General features: G+C 40.9%; 1 protein-coding gene and 1 long non-coding RNA gene across 3 annotated transcripts; one reads left to right on the top strand and one right to left on the bottom strand.

Annotated features, from left to right (window-relative positions):
• Positions 1-4,954: 4,954 nt before the first annotated feature.
• CNOT11 (CCR4-NOT transcription complex subunit 11) lies at positions 4,955-22,254 on the top strand. Of its 2 annotated transcripts, XM_015065174.3 has the most exons (7): positions 4,963-5,668; positions 8,533-8,697; positions 16,875-17,027; positions 18,689-18,891; positions 20,150-20,352; positions 21,754-21,850; positions 21,931-22,254. In XM_015065174.3, exons 1-7 carry the CDS (start codon positions 5,152-5,154, stop codon positions 22,126-22,128), a joined length of 1,536 nt encoding a protein of 511 aa, XP_014920660.2. In that variant the 5' UTR covers positions 4,963-5,151; the 3' UTR covers positions 22,129-22,254. The 2 variants fall into 2 exon arrangements, with proteins under 2 accessions (XP_026925109.1, XP_014920660.2); XM_027069308.2 differs by lacking the exon at positions 16,875-17,027 and having other exon boundaries at positions 4,955-5,668.
• On the bottom strand, positions 18,142-22,022 carry LOC113602426 (uncharacterized). Its single transcript, XR_008289258.1, has 2 exons — positions 21,887-22,022; positions 18,142-18,509 (listed from the first exon to the last, which is right to left on the bottom strand). It is a non-coding gene; the product is annotated as an uncharacterized LOC113602426 (long non-coding RNA).
• Positions 22,255-23,879: the final 1,625 nt, after the last annotated feature.

Raw genomic sequence — 23,879 nt, 5'->3', positions numbered from 1 at the left:
AGAAATAGAAAAACTATAGAAGACAGACCCAAGAATTTAAAAAAGTATAGCCACTGGAGGACACTTTGTATACAGCAAATAGTTCTTTATGCCTAATTGGCCCTTGTCATTAGTGTATCAGAGCATGATCGGAGCAGGGTTAAATTGTGTCTACATACTCCATTTGAAGAGAGGGTAACGTGATCCATTTTAGAAAGAATTTAAATCAGTTTCAGTGGGGTGTTTGACTATCTGGTAAAGTCAATTATCATAAAGGATGAGGTGATTCTCCAGTGGGGGGTTCTAGACTGCACAGATAGTTACTGTGAGGCTAACCAAGAGGTCACCAAGCTCCCCTAAGCATTATGAGAGCAGGGCTTGATCTCTCATTCACTACGTTTCAACAGTGCCTAATATTACTGTCTGGCACATATTAGGAGCTCAAAACAGTGTTTGTTAAATCCCCAAATGCTGGTGTCGAGTTTAAGGGCAGCGGTGAGGTGGGTGTGAAGGAGAACAACTATCGAGACACAAGCTCAGGAGAACTTAGGGCCTTGAGGAGGCCAAGGGTAGGCCACTCAAAATTGGCCTATTGATTATTTAAAATAAAATTTACTTAGACACAGCCTGTGTAGGACACTTAGACCTCCTCTGTCCCCCTGAAATCGTCCTTAGGAGAAGTACCTTCCTGTGCCACCCTTATCATCAGAGATGGGAAATTTAGAGGGATGAAGGCTGTACCAACACTTGTTACTTTTTACTACTGTACTACCCCAGCCCAAATTCTGTGTGGAATTCCTTACTAATTGTATAATAGGAAAAGATAGGATAAAATAGGCAGAGAGGGAAAGGTTAGGACCTGAGGTCCCTCCCTGGGTGGGGAAAAACACATATTTTGGAACAATGCTGGGAGCGGCTGACCACAGCAAACCTCTTTGGGCCATAAGTTTCCTCTTAAGAATGTAACAGACACCACCTACTCCCCCTCAGGTTCCCCTCAGGAATCTGACAATCAAAATACTTAAATAAGTAGATCATAAAATATATGGGAATGGTATAGCCATAGGCCACCCCTCATACAATAGAAACAAGCCAATCAAAAAGGAATGAGTAGGCATTTAGAGTTACCTAGTCAATAAGAGTAGAACCTGAGAAGACACAGAGGGAAGGAAAGGGGCCAACCCAAACCCTATAAAACAAAATGCCCTCTCTCTGTAAAGAGAGCTTTCATTCTATTCTTACTTTCTTATACTCTAATGAATTTTTGCCTGTTGCTCATTCTTTGTGGTGCTCACCTCTTCATTCTTTTTTTTTTTTATTTTTTTTTAACACTTATTTATTTTTGAGACAGAGAGAGAGAGAGCATGAACAGGGGAGGGTCAGAGAAAGAGGGAGACACAGAATCTGAAACAGGCTCCAGGCTCTGAGCTGTCAGCACAGAGCCCGATGCGGGGCTCGAACCCACGGACCGCAAGATCATGACCCGAGCCAAAGTCGGATGCCCAACCGACTGAGGCACCCAGGCGCCCCATCACCTCTTCATTCTTTGAAGAAGCAAGACAACGAACTACAGGTATTGAGGTTAAAAAAAAAAAAAAAAAAGCCTGCAACAATTGAAGTTCCCAAAGTTGTTTTCTTGTCTTGTCAATGCCTCATAGATGTATTGTGTCTTTGTCTAAAAAGTATGAAAACTGCCTCGATCATTTTTTTAGGTTTCAATTTCATTAGTGGACCTCCGTGCCCATGTAATAAAACTCTGGGGCTTTTTCCCTACTGTTAACCTGTCTCAGGTAAATTTAATTATTAGTCCAGCTTGAAGAACTTTGGGCCAGCAATCCTCCCCTCAGCGTCTTGTAGGTTGAATGGTGTCTCCCTAAAATTCATGTCCACCTGGAACCTCAAATCGTTATTTCCTTATTTGGAAACGGAATCTTTGTAGATGTAAGTGAAACCGCTTAAAAGCATAAAGTTGCACAAAAATCAAAATGGCTGCACTAATGCTTCAGCAAAGGTCGATTTTAAAGCAACCATTTTCCTCTCTTCCACACACCTCCCCTCCTCCCTTCTTAGCCTTTTGTATCAGGAACTTGGTACCACCCTGAAAACTACTCTGGAGGTTGGCAGCACCTACACAATTCCTGTTGAAACTGGCCAGGCCCTGTATTTATTTCCCAATAACTCCCTTCCCCGCCCTTTCCTTCAGGGAGGGGGAATGGGTCAGGCTTGCAGTTTTTTCAAGGGCTGCCTGCTGCAGCCTCCTTTGCCAGGCAAAGCAATAAAGCTATTGTTCCTCTCTTAAAAAAAAATTGTTTTTTAATGTTAATTTTTGAGACAGAGAGAGACTGAATACAAGCGGGGGAGGAGAAGAGAGAGAGGGAGACACAAAATAGAAAGCAGGCTCTTTCTGAGCTGTCAGCACAGAACCTGATGCGGGGCTGGAACCCATGAACCATGAGATCATGACCTGAGCCGAAGTTGGACGCTTAACCAACTGAGCGATCCAGGTGCCCCAAAGCTATTGTTCCTCTTTACCCCAAACTCTGTGTTCGCATTGTCTTCTGGCCCGGAAGCAGAGAGGTTGTTTTTGACAACATGATCAGTGAAGGTGAGGTCCTACTGGATTAGGGTCGACCCTAAATTCAATGACTGGTGTCCCCAGAAGAAAGCCATGTGACACACAGACGCACGGGGAAGAAGGCTATGTGTCTACAGAGGCAAAGATGGGGATGGGGCAGCTATAAGGCAAAGGATGCCAGAGACTGCCGGTAACCACCAGAAGCTCGAAGACAAGGATTCTTCCCTAGAGCCTTCAGAGGGAGCACAGCCCTGCCAACCCACACTTTTATTTTGAACTTTTAGCCTCCAGGACGGTGAGGAAACAAATTTTTATTGTGTTAAACCACCCAGTTTGTCATTATTTGTTGCCAGGAAACTAATTCAGGACCTGAGAACTGTTTTCAGGGAACATGTAGGAAACTCTGGATATCATCTTAATTTTGAAAATGATCCTGATGGGGTTTTGGGGTGATGGTGGGGTTCGGAGCTGATGGCCAAGAAAGAATTCTCGAAGACGTCTTTGGCACAAAAAGGTGATCTTATTAAAGCACGGAGACAGGACCTGTGGGCAGAAAGAGCTTCACTGGGGTTGTGAAGAGTGACTGATTACATAGTATGAAGATGGGGGAGGTAAAGTCAAGAGGAAGTTTATAAAGGTATTTCTATATGCTAAAGAAGACTCACAGATTACTGGAGGCCTAGCTAATGTCAAGCTAAGGTTGTTTTTCCCTCTAGCAAAGCGTTGACTTTATGACAGTAGGGAGTTCCTGGACTTTAGGCTATTGGTAAGATCCTCCTTTTTTTGGTAATTGTATCAGTTTAACCATTTGTTTTCTGTACTTTCCTTTGTTCTTGGGCAGCCTGAAGTACCTGAGGAATCTCACACGTTTCCCACCTGGTGGGGTGTGTGTGTGTGTGTGCTAGCTTGTGCTTTGCCCTCAGCTTGCTCTATAGCTCCCTCATCAGTCCTACGAAAAGAAAAGTATTTAGTTCTTTTGGTGGTGGTGATGGTGGTGGGTAGTATGTTCAAATATTTTGAAACATCTTTAAAGAAAAGTAAAACCTAGATATGTGTACTGATTGCTATTACAAAGAGAGCCCAAAATGCAAAATGGCTCAAACACAGTAAGGTTTATTTACCACAGTAAAAAAAAAAAAAAAAAAAAAAGAGAGTATTTTCTAGCTAATTTGAGTCAGTTTCCCAACGGTCCAGGTGTTAGCAAACAGTATTTGCTGCTGTTAGAAATGTTTTGGCAGGATCTTTCAAGTGGACAATCTAGCAGTAGATTGCAGCAGCCTTCATAATTTGCATACCTGGTGACCCGGCCATTTCTCTTCCTTCAGTTTTACTTGAGATGAAGGTGGTGCCTAACTAGATGATTCTTGAGTTGGTATCATTGTGTAGTGCAGACCGGATTTCCCTAACCTGCGTGGCAGAAATCCCTTAGGATTTCGTTAAGTCTAGGGAGGGGGCTGGGCAAGTCTGGGGAATACCACTGATTTCAGCCCTGAGTTCACATTAGTCACCTGGGGAGGTGTTTTTGTTTTTTAAATACTTGGGCCGTCATCTTTGGGGGCTGGTGCTACTTTTTTTTTTTTTTTTTTTAATTAGAGAACATTGTCAAGAAAGCTACATTTCTTTTTTCTTTTTTAATTTTTCTTTAATGTTTATTTATTTTTGAGAGCGAGAACAAGCAAGGGAGGACAGAGAGAGAGAGACAGAATCTGAAGAAGGCTCCAGGCTCTGAGCTGTCACTGCAGAGCCCTGGGCAGAGGAGGGGGTGGGGAGACTGGTGGCTCCAACTCACAAACTGCCAAATCATGATCAGAGTTGAAGTTGGATGCTTAACGGACTGAGCCACTCAGGGGCCCCTGGAGCTACTATTCCTAAAGTTTCCCCAGCGCCTTACAACGCACACTCAAGGCCAGAATCAGAGCCTTAGGGCAGAGAAAGCAAAAAGTCGCATAACAATTTTGTAAATGAGTATTAACTGGAAAAATTTTCTCAATATCCTGTTAAAATAACCATGTACAAAAACTCAAGTGCAGTAAGATTCCATTTGTGCAAAAAAAATGTGAGACGAAATTAACTTTGGTTATGAGAAATGTCCTTGTTCAGTTACTTGCACTTAAACAGTTTAAAATCATGAACAATCACGTATGTTATATTAAGAAAACCATTTTGAATCTAAGACGCATTTTTCCACACGATAACGTGGCCCACGGTCGTCGGAACCGTTGGCTGCCACGCACTGCCCCGGGAGCTCCTAGGAGGTCCGCTTGGGATCGCGGAAGTGCAGATCTCGCCCCCAGCGCCGGGTGGTCCCACGGCCGCTAGAGGCCAGAACCCCGCTGGCCCGCCCCTCCCGCAGGCCCCGCCCCCGCTTCCGGCCTCTTCACCCTTCCCACCCAGCGTCTCCGGATCCTCTCCCTGGCCTCGCTCCAGCGGGCCTCGCTTTCGCTCGGCGCTGCCCCACCGCTCTGCCGCTGTCTGGCTTCTCCGACGTGTTTTGTTTGCGACGCTGTCGTGTAACAGCGCGCTTTACGGCCGTGGGGACGGGGCGAGCCGGCGCCAGGGCCGCTCCGGCCGGGAAGCAGGGCAGGCGGTCGAGGTTGATGCCCGGCGGCGGGGTGAGCGCGGCGTCTGGCCGACTTCTCACCGCCGCGGAGCAGAGGGGTGCCCGGGAAGCGGCGGGGTCGGCGTCCAGGAGCGGCGCGGGAGGCTCCGGCGGCGGCGGCAGAGGCGGAGTAGGCGGCCCCGGGCCGGGCAGTGGAGGCCCAGGGGGGCCCGCGGGCAGGATGAGCCTGACCCCGAAGGAGCTCTCGAGCCTGCTGAGTATCATCTCGGAGGAGGCGGGAGGCGGCAGCACCTTCGAGGGCCTGTCCACTGCCTTCCACCACTACTTCAGCAAGGCCGACCACTTCCGCTTGGGCTCGGTGCTGGTCATGCTGCTACAGCAGCCGGACCTACTGCCCAGCGCGGCACAACGCCTCACCGCGCTCTACCTGCTCTGGGAGATGTATCGCACCGAGCCTCTCGCCGCCAACCCTTTCGCCGCCAGCTTCGCCCACCTGCTCAACCCCGCGCCGCCCGCTCGCGGCGGCCAGGAGCCCGATAGGCCGCCCCTCTCAGGTACGCCGGGGCAGCCCGTCCCTTCCGAAGCCAGATGTGCGCTGTGGTTAGATTGGGAACTTCCACCTATCCTTGTGCGAGTTCATCCGCAAGTGACATTGTCTCCTTTTGAAATTGTCTATTCTCTCCCCCCCCCCCCCAAATATGGAGAATTGGTAGCTTAATTACAGATTCAGGGCACCGCAGATTATTCCTCTCAACTGTACAGGCCATGAAACCATGCAGCTGAGTGGGGCTTGAGAGTTTTAGCAACTCAGTCGCGCTTCATTCTTGTTAAGCCCGTTTGAGATGTGTGACGTTGTAACTAATGACACCCCGCTCCTGGTTTAAGTCTCAGTCAAGTAAATAGAACTCGTTCAGAACTCGAAGTTGTTGGGCGGAAATAGACATTAAACGGCGTTTAAGGACTTTGCAGCCACCTTCGTTGGTTTGTTGCGTGTCCTGGGATAATGTGATGGGAGCAGAAGATAAAAGGTAGTCTCAAATTTACGGCCTAAGTTAGGAAACGCATGACTACTGGACGTTATGTAAAATGTATATTGGTGCAGCATTGGTGAGATCAGATCTGTGGGTTACATTCAAGGCTGCCTTTTCTTTTTAACTCAAAGAGATACCTTTTGAGACGTGACTTTGGGAGAAGACTCAGCCAGGAAAGCAGAAGGGCACAGAGGGGATGGTGATTAGTGATAAGGGTACTTGGAAGACTAAGACGGAGACCAGTGTACTGGGGGAAGCAGGTAATTAGAGGTGGGAAACAGTTTGATCTTAAAGTACTCAACCTGTGAGAAAATGAGCAAAGCACGGTGTGGGTAGAGGCCACTATACAGGGAGTTAAAAGTGAAGGCAGTGGATTTTGAAGTAATACCATGAAGTTTTTCATGGCACAGGAGGGTTTCTACGTTGCAGGCCACTTGGTGTTCATGCGTGGCACCCCCTTTGGATCTAAAACATCCTCTAGTTGGTTTCCTGCAGTGCTCTTATGTAAGAGGGACAAACTTTGTGTTGGATAAGATGCCCTTTTAGGGTACTAGTTCTGAACTAGGCTTTCAGGGAGTTCCAGAATGCCCAGAAAGCAATGGAACATATTATGGGTTGTCAAAACCTACCATCCTAAGAGTCCCTTAGCAGGGAATGGGGACATTGTGGGGTTTATTCAGAGAGCCCTTTGTATTCTGAAGGCCAGGTTAGGCATAGGAAGGATCACTTACGTCATTCTCAGATGTAGTGAGTGTAAACCTAGATGTAGACCATAGACTGCATTACTTTTATTAAAGCAGGGATGGTGCTTAAATGGACAATGGAAGCTATATCAACACCAAGACTTGTATTGTATGTCTAGGGTGAACATCTAATAGATATATTTTTGTAAAGTTTTTCAGATGATTCAGATTCAGAGCTAGGTAAGTAAGATGACTTCTCTTCACTCAAGCTTGCAGTCTGGTTGGGGAGACATAAATGTAGTCATAACCAGTGTAGTAAGAGTTGTATTAGATGTCACATATAAAATGCTTGGTAGCAGAGAGGAACAACTACTTGTGTGGCTGGAGACGTCCTCAGAGGGAGTGATGTTTTTGCTGGATGGTGATTAGAGGTGGAGTAAGGGGTGTGTGTGGGGGTGGGGTGTGAGGGAAGGGTGTGGCCCTGTCAGGTACTCTTAGAGAGCTGGATATATTGGATGTTTTGAAATCAGGACTCCTAAAACCTGGAAGATTTTGTGCAACTGGAATGTAAGATATGTGGGTTGGAGGGGAGAGATGATATTTGGCAAGTGGGTCAGGATTAGATTATGAAGGGACTTAAAATGGTGCAGAAGTTTGGGTTTAATCCTGTGTAAACAGGTTAAGTATTGTGAGCATATGTGTACATAAAAATATGACTAGGTGGTAAGTGGGAGTGTGAACTGGGTGATGGGTGGGCAGGAGTCAAAACTGGGAGCTGGGGAAATTAGGAAGGCTGACCTGTAGTTCAGGCAGGAGAGGAGAGGAGGGGTCAGAGATGAGGGAGCAGAGTCTGGGGACAGTGCCCCTGGGGAATGGATGAGGCTTGGTGAACCACTGGATATGGAACAAAAGGGGACAGCATTTGGCACAGTGGGAATTTTGTAGCTTCACTGTTTTTTGAAGCAGGTGTGAGAAGTGTATTTACCCTGCTAATGATGTTTCCTTGTCTCTTCAACCTGTACAGTTGCAGCAGCAGAAGAAAAAACATTTTTTTTTTAACCTTATTTATTTTGAGGGGCACCTGGGTGGCTCATTTGGTTGTGTCTAACTTTGACTCAGGTCATGAGCTCACGGTTCATTAGTTTGAGCCCTGAGTTGGGCTCTGTGCTGACAGCTGGGCACCTAGAGCCTGCTTGGGATTCTGTGTCTTCCTCGCTCTCTGTGTGTCCTTTCCCTGCTCACGTTCTGTCTCTTTCTCAAAAAATAAATAAATGTTAAAAACTTATTAGAGCACAAGCAGGGGACAGGCAGAGGGAGAGAGAGAATCCCAAGAGGGTTCTGCACTGGGGCTCTATCCCACAAACCATGAGATCAAAACCTGACTGAGCCACCAGGCGCTCCAAGAAGAGCATTTCTGAGCACGGTAGCTTTTTTGTTTTTGCTTGCACGTGTAAGCTTTAGCCTTTGCATGTTGGAAATACAGGTAAAAAAACCTTAAGTTTCATTGATATTGCCACAAATAGAATTTCAAATGACATATTTAATTACATTTTCATAAATGTATATATTTGGTTCACTGAAACTTAATTTTGTTTTTAAAAATGAGTGAATGGAAATAGCAAGTAGCAAATGCTAATTTTACCAGAGTCAAGTTAATTTTAAAAAATAACCATTGGAGAAATTGTTATACATTTCTGTTTACAGGATTTTTACCTCCTATAACTCCACCAGAAAAGTTTTTTCTTTCCCAGCTGATGCTGGCACCCCCAAGGGAACTCTTCAAAAAAACACCTCGACAGATCGCATTGATGGATGTTGGAAATATGGGCCAGTCTGTGGACATTAGTGGGCTTCAGTTAGCCTTGGCTGGTAAGGAGGAATCAGTGGTTTGGGTATTCTTGTGTGGTAGCACAAGGCCGCCTTATTTTTTTTTATGAGCTTCTCCACTTAAAATGAAGGTCTTCGTAACTGTGCTAAAAGCTTAATAACTTCTCTGAAAAACAGCTTCAGTACTGGACCCTTGTTAATATGGCACAGAAGTTCACTCTGAGTTTTCACCTGAATTGATTGTGTTTCCAATTTAAGAAGAATGCTGGATAAAATTTAGTCTGTTTAAAAATTTTTTCCTGATGTCAAAATGATCTACAGATTCAGTGCAATTTCTCTTAAAATCCCAACAATGTGTTTTTCAGATAGAGAAAAACCCACCATAAACTTCATACGAAATCCCATGGGACCCTGAATAGTCCAATTTGTCTTGGCACCCTTGTTGAGAATCATTTGACAATATATGGAAGGGTTTATTTCTGGGCTCTCTATTCTATAATAATTGCTTTGCCTGTCTGGATTCTACTATACTTCTGATTACAGTAGCTTTGTAGGAAGTTTTGAAATCTGGACATATGAAACCTCTGCTGTGTCCTTCCTTCTGTTTCAAGATTGTTTTGGCACCTTCTGTGTTACATGTGTAAACGAATGAATGGGTTTTCTTGAAGCAAAACCATGTTGTAATAGAAAATAGGGGGACTTTCTTGATCTGGATGGTCAGAGCATCTCTAAGTAGGGAAGGTAAGAAGAGGCGCCTTTTGTTTAACTGCTCTCAGCAAAAATATGGATGAATGGGTCTTAACCACTTGAGAGTGATTCATTAGGGAAATTCTAATATATAGGCAAATTTTTGAACCCTTGATCTTGTGATTGAGTGAGCTGCAGTATTAATTAATTTTGACAGTTTCCCATCCTTCTTAGATTTAATGCATCTGTGACATTTGGTTTCTTACATAAGGTGACATTGTTCAATAAACTCCTTTTTCCTTGGAGCATTCTGAACCTCTGAACCTCACTTTTTAACTCCTGGGTATCAACAATATAACAGTGGTTATTTTCTGAAACCAAGAGAAATCTTTTTAAGGCTTTTAAGATTGAATGTACACAAAAATACCTATTGGTCACTAGTGCTGGATACAATCTATTCACAGAAATAAAATACAATTTTGAAAAGATAATGTGAAAGCTGGGTACAGAGGTGATAGGCAATTTCAGTCACCTTACCTTCAGAAGGGATAGATATTCTGAGGGTTCTAGTTTTGTATTTAATAGAGTGAGAATCTGATTTCCCTTGCAACTTAGGATGACTTGAGTTAGTTTGTGAGAAAGTTTTAAAGTATATCAAGCCCAGAAAAGAACACGTTAGTCTTGAGAAAATTGGGCACAGTGGCTAAGCTTGCTGCTTGCTGTCCCCTACCCAGATTGAAGATGTCCTAATCCATTCATTTTTACAAGTACCAAAAAACAAAAACAAAGTGATGCACCTGTCTTCTCTGGAGCTGGCTACACACAGATGATCTTTGCAGAGACCCTCAATTCATAGATCTTGTGGTAGGGTTCATGGACCAGAGGTGTGTTTATGGAGGATGCCTTTGCATTTTTTTTTTAAACTTTAAATAAACAAGCAGACAAGTTAAACAGAAGTAACTATAAGGGGCACTTTTACCCTGTTAACAATGTCAGTATTCATTTTAGAGGTTTTATTAGAAATTCCTGACAACTTGCACTTACTAGTTTACCACACAATGTGCCAGTTTAAACCTTTTCCTTGCATTTTGGTCAAGAGTATGTTAATTTTTTGTGCTTTAGTAATCTGAGATGAGAAAATGGCATCTCAGGATAATTTTAATTAGCATTTTCCTTGAGTGAGTTGAACATGTGGTTACAGATCTAAGGCATCTTTCATGTCTGGCCATTTTTCCATTGGATCAATGGTCTTTTATTAACACTGGTAGCTCTTTAAGGAATTAGGAATTTAGCTCTGAAATTACAAAATCTGAAATTACAAAATTACAAAATCTGAAATACATAATTTCATAAAACCAGCATGTACATTTTAAGGAATTATAAAGTGACCTTGGAGCAACCATTATCTAAGTTGAGAAGTGGAATCGTTTCAGGATCTTGTGGCTCCCTATGTGTTTCTCCTACTCGCTGCTCCCTTTCTTCCCCATCACTAACCTGACTTTTGTGATAATCATTCATGATTTACTTTATAGCCCTCCAAACTGTGCATGCCTAATAGTTTAACTTTGGATGTTCTTCAACTTGATGTGCATGTGGAATCATACAGTGTTCTTTTGGGTGTGGGTTGTAAGATGAATCCATGTTGATGACATAATGGTAGTGGTTTCTTTATCCATTTTACTATTGATGGACGTAATGTTGCCATGAACATTCTGGTACATTCTCCTAGTGTACATATGAAAGTGTTTCTTCTAGCAGGAAAGATAAGCACATTTAAAACTTTACTAGCTAATGGCAGATTATTTTCCAGATTTTGCTGTGCCATGTTTCATTCCCATTACCAGTGTGCAAGTTACGTGACATTATCTACATCTGATAATTTCAGATGTTAATTTTTGCTAATCTGGAGGGGATCTTGTGTTTTGACTGATATCCCCACCCCCTGTCCCCAATGGAATTGAACATATTTTCAGATGTTTATTGACCATCCAAGCCTTTTGAAATAAAATGCTTGTTGAAGTCAGCCCATTATTTCTTTTTTAAAACACTGATTTGACTTTTTTTTAAGACATTAAAGTATAGTTGACCTACAATATTACATTAGTTTCAGGTGTACAACATGGCGATTTAACAGTTCTGCACATTTATTCAGTGGTCATCATGTTAGGGGTAGTTACCATCTGTTACCATACAAAGTTATTGCATTATTGACAGCATAACCTACGCTGTACTTTTCATTCCATGATTTATTTAAAACTGGAAGTTAGTACCTCTTTATCCCCTTCACCTATTTTGCCCATCCTCCTCCTTCCCTCCCCTCTGGCAACCACCAGTTTTCTATCTTTAGGAGTCTGTTTCTGTTTTTTTTTTTTAATTTATTTCATATTTTTAGATTACACACAGAAGCAAAATCATATGGTATTTGTCTTTGTGTGTCTGACTTATTTCATTTAGCAGAATAACTCCTAGGTCCATCCATGTCACAAATGGCAGGATTTCATTCTTTTTTAATATTCCTTTTCACAGTTCTCCATTGTGTATATATATACCACATCTTTATCCATTCATCTTTTGATGGACACTAAAGTTGCTTCCATATCCTGCTATTATAAACAACGCTGCAGTAAACATAAGCGTGCCTATGTGTTTTTGAAATAGTGTTTCTGTTTTCTCTGGGTAAATATCCACAAGTGGAATTACTGAGTCCTATGGTACTTCTGTTTTTAGTTTTTGAGGAATCTCCGTACTGTATTCCAGGCATGCTGCACCAGTTTACATTCTCACAGTGCACAAGGGTTTCCTTTTCTCCACATCCTCACCAACATTTGCTATTTGTCTTTTTGATACTAGCTATTCTGACTGGTGTGAGGTCATACTGTGGTTTTGATTTGCATTTCTCTGATGATCAGTGATGTTGAACATCTTTTCATGTGTTTGTTGGTCACCTGTGTATCTTCTTTGGAAAAATGTTCTGGTACTCTGCCCATTTTAAAGTCTGATTATCTGGGGTTTTTTTTGTTTTTTTTTTTCCCTTGGTGTTGTAGTACTTTATTTATTTTGGATATCAACCCTTTATCAGATACATCATTTGCAGATAGCTTCTCCCATTTATTAGGTTGCTTTTTTATTTATGGTTTCCTTTGCTGTATAAAAGCTCTTATTTTGATGTAGCCTCAGTTTGTTTTGTTTTGTTTTTTTCCCCTTGCCTGGAGAGACCTATCTATAAATAAGTTGCTAAGGCCAATGTCCAAGAGTTTATTGCCTATATTTTATTTTAGAAGTTTTATGGTTTCAAGTTTTATATTTAGGTCTCTTATCCATTTTGAGTTTATTTTTGTGTATGGTGTAAGAAAGTGGTCTAGTTTCATTCTTTGCATGTAGCTGTCCAGTTTTCTCAGCACTATTTATTGAAGAAACTGTCTTTTACCCCAATCATATATTCTTGCCTCTTTCTTGTAGATTAATTGGCCATATAAGCATGGGCTTATTTCTGGGCATTCTATTCTGTTCATTGATCTGTGTGTCTGTTTTTGTCCCAGTACTATACTATTTTGATTACTGTAGCTTTGCAGTTAGTTTGAAATCCAAGAGCATGATACTTCCAGCCTTGTTCTTCTTTCAAAAGATTGCGTTGGCTATTTGGGGGTCTTTTGTAGTTCCATTCAAATTTTAGGATTATTTGTTCTAGTTCTGTGAAAAATGCTATTGGCATTTTAATAGGTATTGCATTGAATCTGTAGATTGGGTAGTATGGACGTTTTAATAATATTTGTTCTTCACAGCCATGAGCCTGGCATGTCTTTCCATTTCTTTGTGTCATCTTCACTTTCTTTCATTAGTGCTTTATAGTTTTCAGAGTGCAGGTCTTTACCTCTTTGGTTAGATTTATTCCTAGTTATCTTACTGTTTTTGGTGCAGTTGTAAATGGGATCGTTTTCTTGATTTCTCTTTCTACTACTTTGTTACTAATGTATAGAAATGAAGGGGCACCTGAGTGCCTCGGTTGGGCGTCTGACTTCGGCTCAGGTCATGATCTCGCGGTGCGTGAGTTTGACATCTGCGTCGGGCTCTGTGCTGACAGCTTGGAGCCTGGCGCCTGCTTCGGATTCTGTGTCTCCTTCTCTCTCTGCTTCTCCCTGCCTTGTGCTCTCTCAGAAATGAATAAATGTTAAAAAAAAAAAATTAGAATGCAACAGATTTTCTGCACGTTGATTTTGTATCCTGTGATTTTAGTGAGTTTATCAGTTGCAGCAGTTTTTTGGTGGGTTTTTTCAGTTTTTCTGTAGGTTAGTATCATGTTATCTGCAAATAGTGAAAGTTTTACTTCTTTCTTACCAGACTATTTTTTTGTCTGACTGCTGTGGATAGGACTTCCAGTACTGTGTTGAATAAAAGTGGTGAGAGTGGAAATGCCTGTCTTGTTCCTGACCTTAGGGAGAAGCTTTCATCTTTTCACCAGTGAGTGTGGTGTTAGCTGTGGGTTTGTCATATATGGCCTTTATTATGCTGAGATTTGTTCCCTGTATACCCATTTTAGTAAGAGTTTTTAATCATGAATGGATGTTGAATATTGTCAAATGTTTTTTCTGCATCTATTGAGATAACCATATCAGTTTTATCCTTCATTTTGTTAATGTGTATCACACTGGTTGATTTGTGAATATTCAACCGTCCTTGCAACCCAGGAATAAATTCCACTTGATCATTTATTTTTGTTGTAATCTTTATTATTTCCTTCCTTCTGCTTTTAGGTTTTGCTCTTCTTTTTCTGGCTCCTAAAGGTGTAAAGTTCGGTTGTTTGAGATTTTTCTTCTTGAGGTGGACCTGTACTACTATAAACTTCCCTTTTGGAGCTGCTTTTGCTGCATCCCAAAAGTTTTGAACTTGTGTTTTCATTTTCATTTGTTTCCATGTGCTTCTTTATTTCCTGGTTGGCCCATTCATTGTTTAATAGCATGTTATTTAACCTCCATGTATTTGTGGTCTTTCCAGTTTTTTTCTTGTGGTTGATTTCTAGTTTTGTAGTATTGTGTTCAGAAAAGATGCATGGTATGACTTGATCCTTCTGAATCTGTTGAGACTTGTTTTATGGGCTAATATATGATCTGTTCTGGAGAACGTTCCATGTGCACTTGAATGTGTATTCTGCTCTTTTAGGATGGAATGTTCCAGATATATCCATTAAATCCATCTGTTCCAGTGTGTCATTCAAAGCCACTATTTCCTTATTGATTTTTTGTTTAGAGGATCTGTCCACTGATGTGAGTAGGGTGTTAAAGTTCCCTACTATTATGTATTACTGTCAATTTCTTCATGTTAGTATTTGCTTTATATATTTGGGTGCTCCTATGTTGGGTGCATAAATATGCACAATTGTTGTATCTTCTTGTTCGGTTGTCCCTTTTATGATTATATAATGCCCTTCTCTGTCTCTTGGTACAGTCTTTGTTTTAGTCTAGTTTGTCCTGGGGCACCAGGGTGGCTTAGTCAGCTAAGCCTCTGACTTCAGCTCAGGTCACAATCTCGTGGTCCTTGAGTTTGAGCCCAAGCCCTGCAATGGGCTCTGTGCTTGACAGCTCAGGGCCTTGGAGCCTGCTTCAGATTTTGTGTCTCCCTCTCTCTTTGCCCCCCACCACACTTGTGCTCTGTCTCTCAAAAATAAACAAACATTAAAAAAAATTTGTGAAAGTCTACTTCGTCCTGTATAAGTATTCCTCCCCGCCCCCCCCCCCCCCCATCCATTTGCATGGAATATTTTCTTTTCTATACCTTCACTTTCAGTCTGTGTCTTTGGATCTGATGTTTGACATCGGACATGTCTCTTGTAGGAAGTATATAAATGGGTCTTGTTTTTTAATCCATTCAGTCACTGTCTTTTGACTTAAAAGTAAATGTGCATTTAGTTCACTTAAAGTAAGTATTCATTGATATGTATGTTTTGCCATTTTGTTAGTTTTCTGGTTGTTTTTATAGTTCTCTGTTCTTCTCTTGCTCTCTTCCCTTGTGATTTGATCCCTTTGTTTAGTATTATGTTTGGATTCCTGTTTTTTATGTATCTGTTACAGGTTTTTGGTTGGTGGTTACTATGAGTTTTATATATAATATTCTTTGTATATACCAGTCTAAAGTAAACTGATGGTTGGTTAAGTTATTTTGTGCCCCTTATCTAATTATTATAGATATAATTAATTTACTACTTCTGTCTTTTAACCTTCATACTAGCTTTATAAGTGATCTACTACCTTTAGTATGCATTTGCTTTTACCAGTGCATTTTTTTCTTTTCATAATTTTATTCTAATTATGGCTTTTTCTGTTTCACTTATAGAAGTCCCTTTAACAGTTGTTGTAAGGCTAGTTTAGTGGTGATGAACTTTAACTTTTGTCTGTCTGGGAAACTATCTGTCATTCAATTTTGAGTTCTAGCGTTGCTGGGGTTAAGTACTCTTGATTGTAGGGTTTTTACCAGCACTTTGAATATCATGCCACTCCCTTCTGGCCTGCAGTTCCTGCTGAAAGAACATCTGATAGCCTTTTGAGGTTTTCCTTGTAACTATGTGCTTTTCTCTTGCTGCTTTTAAGATTCTCTTTTATCTTTTAATTTTTGACATTTTAATTATGTGTCTTGATATGCACCTTCTTGGGCTCATCTTGTGTAGGGTTCCCCGAGCATCTTAGACTTGGCTGGCTCTTTCCTTCCCCACGTTAGGGAGGTTTTCAACAATGACTTCTTCAAATAAGTTTTCTGCCCCTTTTTCTCTTCTTCTGGGACCCCTTATAATACCTGATGTTGTCATAGAAATCCTTTAACCTATCCTCATTAATTTTTTTTTTCTTTTTGCTGTTGTGCTTGGTGTGTTCCATTACCCTGTCTTGCAGATCGCTGATCCTTTCTTTTGCATCTGCTATTTATTCTCTAGTTTTCATTTCAGTTATTGTATTCTTCAGCTCAGTTCTGAGCTTATTCACTTTTCTCCCCAGTCCAGTGTGAGCATCTCTATGACCATTACCTGAACTCTTCATCAGGTGGATTGCTTATGTTTCCTTTAGTTCTTTTCTGAGGTTCAGAACATATTCTTCTGTCTCATTTTGTCTGACTCTGTGTTTCTATATATTAGGTATGTCACTTACATCTCTTGGACTTGAAAGTAGTGGCCTTATATAGAAAATGTCCTGTGGAGCCCATTAGTTTAATACCCCATGATCAACAGTCCGGCACTATGGATATCCCTTGTATGGGCTGTATGTACCCTTCTGTTGTGACTGGTCTGCAGCAGATGGGGATGCTCTGGCAGGTGTGGCTGCCCCCCCCCCCCAGTACAACTGGCTGAGAGTGTGGTTGCAGCTGCTGCTGGCTTATTGGTGGGTTTTGTAGCTCCTGGCTGATTTGTATTGGTGGGGGAGGGGGGATGTGTCTATATTCTGAATCTAGCCCTTTGTTCATATGTTGCAGACAGCTTTTCCCAGTTAGTTTTTTCACTTTCCTTGTGTTGCCCTCAATTTAAAAATGTCTCTTATTTTATCCTTTTTCAGAACGCCAGTCTGAATTGCCAACCCAGAGTAAGGCTAGCTTCCCTAGTATTCTCAGTGACCCAGACCCAGATTCTTCTAATTCTGGATTTGACAGCTCAGTTGCCTCTCAAATCACAGAAGCTTTAGTCAGTGGACCAAAGCCACCTATTGAAAGTAGGTATATTACTTTTTTGTACTTGGTTTTATTTTACCAGCATCCTGAGACTTTTGGTTTTCTAAAACATGGTGTTACCTTTGTTGCTGCTTAAACTTGAATTCAGTGAGACACTTCCCAGTTATAGTGTCTTGTAGAACATAGTAGTGATGGTCTGTGTTCTTTAATAAAATTACATTTCAAGTTTTTTTATCAGCATTCCTGAAGATACAAATTCTGATTTTACTGAAATGAGTCTTCTGTAATTTATTAACTTTTGTATTCAGGCTTCTATGTGGTTTTAGTGATGAAGGCATGCTTTATCCTTAGGGATAAGAAAATGTTCTCCAAATTATAGTGTCACCATCAGTTTAAAACTTACATGACTTTAATGCCATTATTAGATCTTTGACATAAATGGGTCTAATATTTGAAGTCTAAGCTGAGCACAAGTGTGCCTGACAGCCCCATGGCACATACTGGTTTTCATTTAATATTTGCTTACTGTGTGTTGCGTAAGCCACCAGAAAAGTATGTGAAAAGCAAATCAGATATGGAGTTTGGCTAAACGTACGTACTTCTTGGGAATGTTTTCATTATCATATAAGTAGTGCTTCTCCTGAGGTGTTAAAAGTTTTTTCTTTTTATAAGTGGTCTGAAAAGAGATTGAGATGCTAGTCCTACTAGATGTAAAACGCTGGATGTAAGTGAAGAGAGAGTAGAAGATAAACTGGTGATTCTTAGCCAGAAAACCTTTTCAACAAACCATTCTCAAATTTGGCAGGGGCTAGGACCCATGGTCAGAATAAGCCATCTGAGGCCCTGTGTGGAAACCAGAGTGAGTTATGAAATTTGTTCAGCAAAAATCCCAGCCAGCATGTATTTTCTTGGGCTTATAACTTAGGGTTCAGTCTTATTTCATACAACAATTGAGGTAGAGTCACTGCATTTTCCTATTGTTGTTTTACTGTTCTATGAAAATGAATATGGGATTTGTGAATTCAGGGGTTTATGAAAGTCTCTGGATTCATTTGGGAATGTCAAGCCAACTGTACTTTTTTGTTCCCTGCCATTTTATCTACACATAATTTGCCACCTCAACATTAGAAGATGCAAAGAAAAAACCACAAATAGTAGTGCTGAATAAAATAATAGTAATTATTCACTACTACTGAATAAAATAATAGTAATTAATGGGGCACCTGGGTGGCTCAGTCAGGTAAGTGTCTGACTGTTGATCTCAGCTCAGGACTCGATCTCAGGGTTGTGAGTTCAAGCCCCACGATGGGCTCTGCACTGGGTGTGAAGCCTACTTAAAAAAAAAAAATACCGGTCACTAAGAATAGGAAGAGTGAGATCAAGTAGCATTTCATTTTTCCCATCAGAACTCTCACCAGTATGTGAAGTTGTATCCTTTTGCTTCTCAGTGGTGATCATGCTTGAATTAAAAATCATCAGATCATGGTAATGCCTTCATCTCTCCTGAAAAGTAGATTTGGGCTCTGGAATAATAATGTTATATCAGTGTTTCATTTTGTTGGCATTCTGAATAAAACCCTGACTTTCTATATCATCTCTGCTTTGGATTTTGAAGTCTGCAAGTTTTATCATGTTATCTTTATACAGATGTGCATAGATGGTAGCTTCCTGATCGAAGCAAACATTCCTACTCTCGTTACAGGCCATTTCCGGCCAGAGTTTATTCGTCCACCACCTCCACTCCACATTTGTGAGGATGAGCTGGCTTGGCTGAATCCAACAGAGCCTGACCATGCGATTCAATGGGACAAATCAATGTGTGTCAAGAATAGCACTGGTGTGGAGATCAAGCGAATAATGGCCAAAGCCTTCAAAAGCCCCTTATCTTCTCCTCAACAAACACAGGTATGTCTTTATTTGTAGGTGTTTTATTTTAATCCTTCACATGAAAAATGACCAAATAAAATGATCCTGCCGATAGGAGCCAGCAATAAGAATGTTTTGGATCCAAGAAGTCTTGGATCTCTGGAGCTTTGTTCTGCCCCTCCCACTCTGGTCATTTTACTCTGGTGGAAAAAGACTGATGACTCAACATGTATCAACACTTATTTGGGGCCATTTTGACTATGGGAGAGGAGGGGTAGGATGGATCTCACATTTTTGGCATTTTGCGTATGTTGTTACATTTGCTGGACAGTAACTACTGAGGGTAAGTGAGATTAACATCTTATGGAGGAAGAAAATGAGACCTAGGGGGGTTAAGCTAGCCACTGTCACACAGCTGGTTAGTGGTGGATTTGAGATTTAGAATAGCCCCTGCTATTCTTTGTGTAAGACTCCCCTGGGCGGGGAAAGGCAAGGATACCTGGTGGGTGGTTTCTGTTTGGTGAATTTTACCCAGCTTTGGAAACTTAAACAGTGGAACTTGTGAGGACATACTGACACTTCCAATCCAGTTTACCACTGAAAATGTTACTTTCAGAGTCAAATAACAGCTGTTCGTAAGTTCACTTTGTTTGCTAGGCCATCCTAAAACACAGTCCACTGTGGTATATGCAGGCAGGTAGGGGAATGAACATAGAGGATTTGTAAGAAAAACCACTTATTTGGCAGAACTGCTTTTGAAGGTATTTATTTAGATTGCATCACGTGAGTAGGGCCTGAACTGTACGGTCCTGCCGTGAGGCACCACAACAGGGCAGCGATCTCCTCCCGTCATGCTTCTCTCCTTGAGTGTCTGCTCTCTGCCTGGGCTGCACTCTTTCCCCTGTTCTCAGTTCTTTGTGGTCTGTGCTTTTCTGGAGAACTGGTTGGCAACTAAGATAATTTTTGGTTATAACAGAGGATAGGAAAAGCCTACAAAGCTGTTAAGGAGGATACTGTTACAGTCCACACAGCATTCTATCCAACCAGACCATACTAAGGCTGGTTTAATGCCCTGGAAAGGGATCACTAGCATTTTTAGTCTTGAAGGTGTCTGCATTTTAATATCTTCACAGCTTAAATGTAAATTTAAAACTTAATACAAGATTATGATGGGTTTCAGGGAAGAAATTTACCAAGTTGGTTCAATGTAGATTATTTTATAGTTTGGTTTTGTAGGCAGGAAAGAGAATATTTGACTTAAGAACCTCTCTCTTTTTAAAATTTTGGTTGTATTTAGCTCCTGGGTGAATTGGAAAAAGACCCCAAACTCGTTTATCATATTGGCCTCACACCAGCCAAACTTCCAGACTTAGTGGAAAACAACCCTCTAGTTGCTATAGAAATGCTGCTGAAGTTAATGCAGTCAAGCCAGATCACAGAGTATTTTTCAGTTCTGGTCAACATGGACATGTCTTTGCATTCAATGGAAGTTGTAAATCGGTAAGTTTTTATACTTGATCGGGTGTGGGTGGGTGGCGGGGGCGGTGTGAATCTAGATTCTGATTAAATGGCCAGAAGGCAAAAACTAGCAACAAATTTTTAGGTGTTTTTTTTTTTTTTTTAAACCTTCTTGAAATTGTACTGAAGGCTGCCCTTTTAAGCTTATCAGCCAGTAAGAACTAAGTAATCACAAGTATGTGTACAGGAGTGTTCTTTCTGGGGTGGGAGAGAGAGGAGGCAGGCATGAGGCTTTCAACTTTATTTTCTGTCATTGGCAAAACTGGTCAGCTGTTTGTTGAAAATACACTACTGTGTGTCTGCATTCTCCTGTTCAGGCTTTTCCCTCCAGTGCAGACTCACTTCCTTCTGGGGCTGCTTCTGCTCCCATCCTTGGACTGACTGCCCTCTCAGTGCCAGCTTTTTCCCCTTCACTATGTTCTTGTAGCACTGTTTTCACCAGCTATTTGGTATTTAGTCCAAGAATAACCACATCTTTTTATCAGTAGTATTCTTTCTAGAGAATAATTTCAAGGATGAGGTCTGTTCCTTGTGCCCCCCCGCCCTCCTCCCCCTCTCCCCCCCAACCTCAAGTGACCACAGCACTTTTCTCAGAGCACTGGTTCCTTGGTGCTTTATGGGGAAAGGTTCTGTAGTCAAATAAGTTTAGAATTCCTTTTGGAAATTCATACTGTATAGCTAGCATAGCATACCTTTATTTGAACATGGAATTCCCATCTTTTTGTTTTCCTTAAAATATTCCACAGAATCTTTCAGAAAATACCAGCTTTCCTCGTGGAGACACTAATGTGCCACCAATGCCTTCTGTCACATTCCATCCGGATCTCTACCACCATGTTCCTGAATGTGCCACACTAATCCCAGATCCCAGCTTTTTCTCACATCACTTGCTAGGTTATAAGAAATACTTCAAGGTTTCAGTTTTAGGCCACTTGACCTTTTAAGGCTTTTCCTGTTTTTTCATTTACAGTGCTTTTTGCAAACCCCTCATTTTAGCCCTTAATTATACTTATTAAAAATTATACCTTCTTGGACCTACCACCTTGCACAGCACTTACATGTAATTGAGGTTTAGTTATTAACGTTACTTACTAGAGCTTGAAGACCATTAACTACAAATTAGGATTCAACCAAGAACACAGAAATGTGGTGTTCAAAATTATGAGTAATTTTCATGTGTAATGTAATGCTAAGTATAGACTTAAAAAATGAAGTGCCATTGACTAACAAAGTGGGTGACTCAGGCTTATTTGCATAAGTATGTTTAAAAGTAGGTAACTGATCATCTATCAGAAATTTTGACTAAATGACCAAAGAGGAATTTTATATTTTATGGGTAACAGTGTTTTGTAACAGCCCTAACTTTTTAACTTTCTGAAACAGACTCACTACAGCTGTTGATCTACCTCCTGAATTTATTCACCTTTACATATCAAATTGCATCTCTACTTGTGAACAAATTAAGGATAAATATATGCAGGTAAGTAGCAGAGATTTTTGTAAATTTTATAAATACCTGCCAAGAAAACGGGTACACTAAATTTGCTTTCTCTTTTTCAGAATCGTTTGGTGCGTCTTGTGTGTGTCTTTCTCCAGTCCTTGATCCGTAACAAAATAATTAACGTGCAGGACTTGTTTATAGAAGTGCAGGCATTCTGTATTGAATTCAGCAGGATACGAGAAGCCGCTGGCCTTTTCCGATTGTTGAAGACCTTGGACACTGGAGAAACACCTTCCGAGACCAAAATGTCAAAATAATACCTCATCAGAACCACCATATTCATTATTCAGCTATATTGTGACTTAATTTTTAAACTGTTAGAACCCTGAGTGGATTGCTTGGCCTAATGCATATAAACACTACTTTATCTACTTAAAGCAAAATTTTCCCTTCCTGGATGACTTTTTCCTTGAAATGGATTTTTGGTAAGAACTTAGAAAAATGTGTCTATTTTGGTGTCTTTGCTGATGATTAGGATTAGCAGTTATCCAAAAAAAGTTCCTGCAAAAAAGTAGATGCGGTCTTTAGCACTGTAGAACCAAGGTGCCTGTTTTTGTTTAAAACACAACTTACAGGCTACTGATAAATCAAGAATCCCAGTTTTCTTAAGGTTCTGATATTTTAGTATTTAATGAGAGTAAATGAAGACATTCTTAAGAATTTGTCATACTGCCCTTGAGGTGAAATCAGTTAAGTTTGGTCCTTGAACCCATTTATGTGTATAGCCCTTACCGCCTCCTGAAGCACAGTTTGAACCAAGGAAATGCTTCTAGCTTTATCCTTTCTTGTCATGGGGACTTAATAGACAACAGAATACATGCATTCCTTGGACCTCTTAGAAACATGGAAACTCTTAGAAACCTTTTTTGAGACTATAATAGCTGGTGTAGTGTTCTGTTTTTTTCCTCTTGAGCTGTTCATTAGTTCTTCAGTTCTTAGTCTAAGATAGTTATTTTCTTGTTTAAAGGAAAAATATTAGTCCATGTTTTGGGAGATAACATCACCACTGAGGAACTGTCATGTACAGTCTGTACCCTGCTGCCTGTGCTAGGGCAGATGACCTGTTTGAGACGTAGGAGGACAAGGTGGCTGGCGTCGTGTGGGCTGTTATCCCTCATTTAACTTTGGACAACAGTGCCTTACATTAAAGTTTTTTATGAACTGTATTATGTGTTTTTTTTACTTGAAGAAAGCATGAAAATTCCTCATTTACTGAGGTACTTCCAAAGCCTGCTCTTTATAGGGAAGTAATCTATTCAACAGGAATTCACCTTCCAATTTAACCCTCAGCGAAAGTTAAAGGAAACCGAGCCTACTGGTTTAAAGAGGAGTTTCAACCTTATAATACCAGCAAAAAAACAGTACTCCTAGATTTATAAGAAATTTTATCTCTTATGTAATCTTATGAAAGTAAGGTATTTATAAATGTATTTGCTTAAAGGAATTAAGAACCCAAGCCAGTGTACTAGAGGAATGCCTTTAAGACATCCAAAATGATAGTAACAGCCTTGATTTCCATACCTATAAGTGGGCATCACTGTTTTACGTTATTAGGTTTGGGAATTACTTCCAAAAGTACTTCCAAAAGTATTATTGAGATACTTCTGGGAATGGCAAAGTTTGGACGACTGTTGGAAGGACTCCAGGACCTACTGATTCTCTGATAACGTTGAACGACGCTGGCCAACAGCACTATTAACTCATGCCTGAACAAAGGTTACCTAACATGTACTTGCTCTATAAGGCACATCAGCTTTCATGTGCTGAGGACAGGAGACAACACTATGCTTGGGGGCCATTTTAAACTGTAAAATCACCAAGGTACAAAATTTTGGAAAAGACGCTAAATACATAGTGGAGAAGGATACACTGTTGACACTTTGAGAGCTGAAACAAGAAGGCAGAGTGTCCTCTTACTAAACCTCAATTGGAAAAAGTGTGTCACATGCCTCAAAATTTTCACTGCACTGTACGTGTCCACAAAGGACTTGCAAAAAGCACTGCCCAT

The sequence above is a fragment of the Acinonyx jubatus genome, chromosome A3 (genome assembly GCF_027475565.1).
Source record: "Acinonyx jubatus isolate Ajub_Pintada_27869175 chromosome A3, VMU_Ajub_asm_v1.0, whole genome shotgun sequence".
Taxonomy (NCBI): Eukaryota; Metazoa; Chordata; class Mammalia; order Carnivora; family Felidae; genus Acinonyx; species Acinonyx jubatus.
The sequence above is the reverse complement of the archived record's forward strand: the minus strand, read 5'-3'. Positions and strand labels throughout refer to the sequence as shown.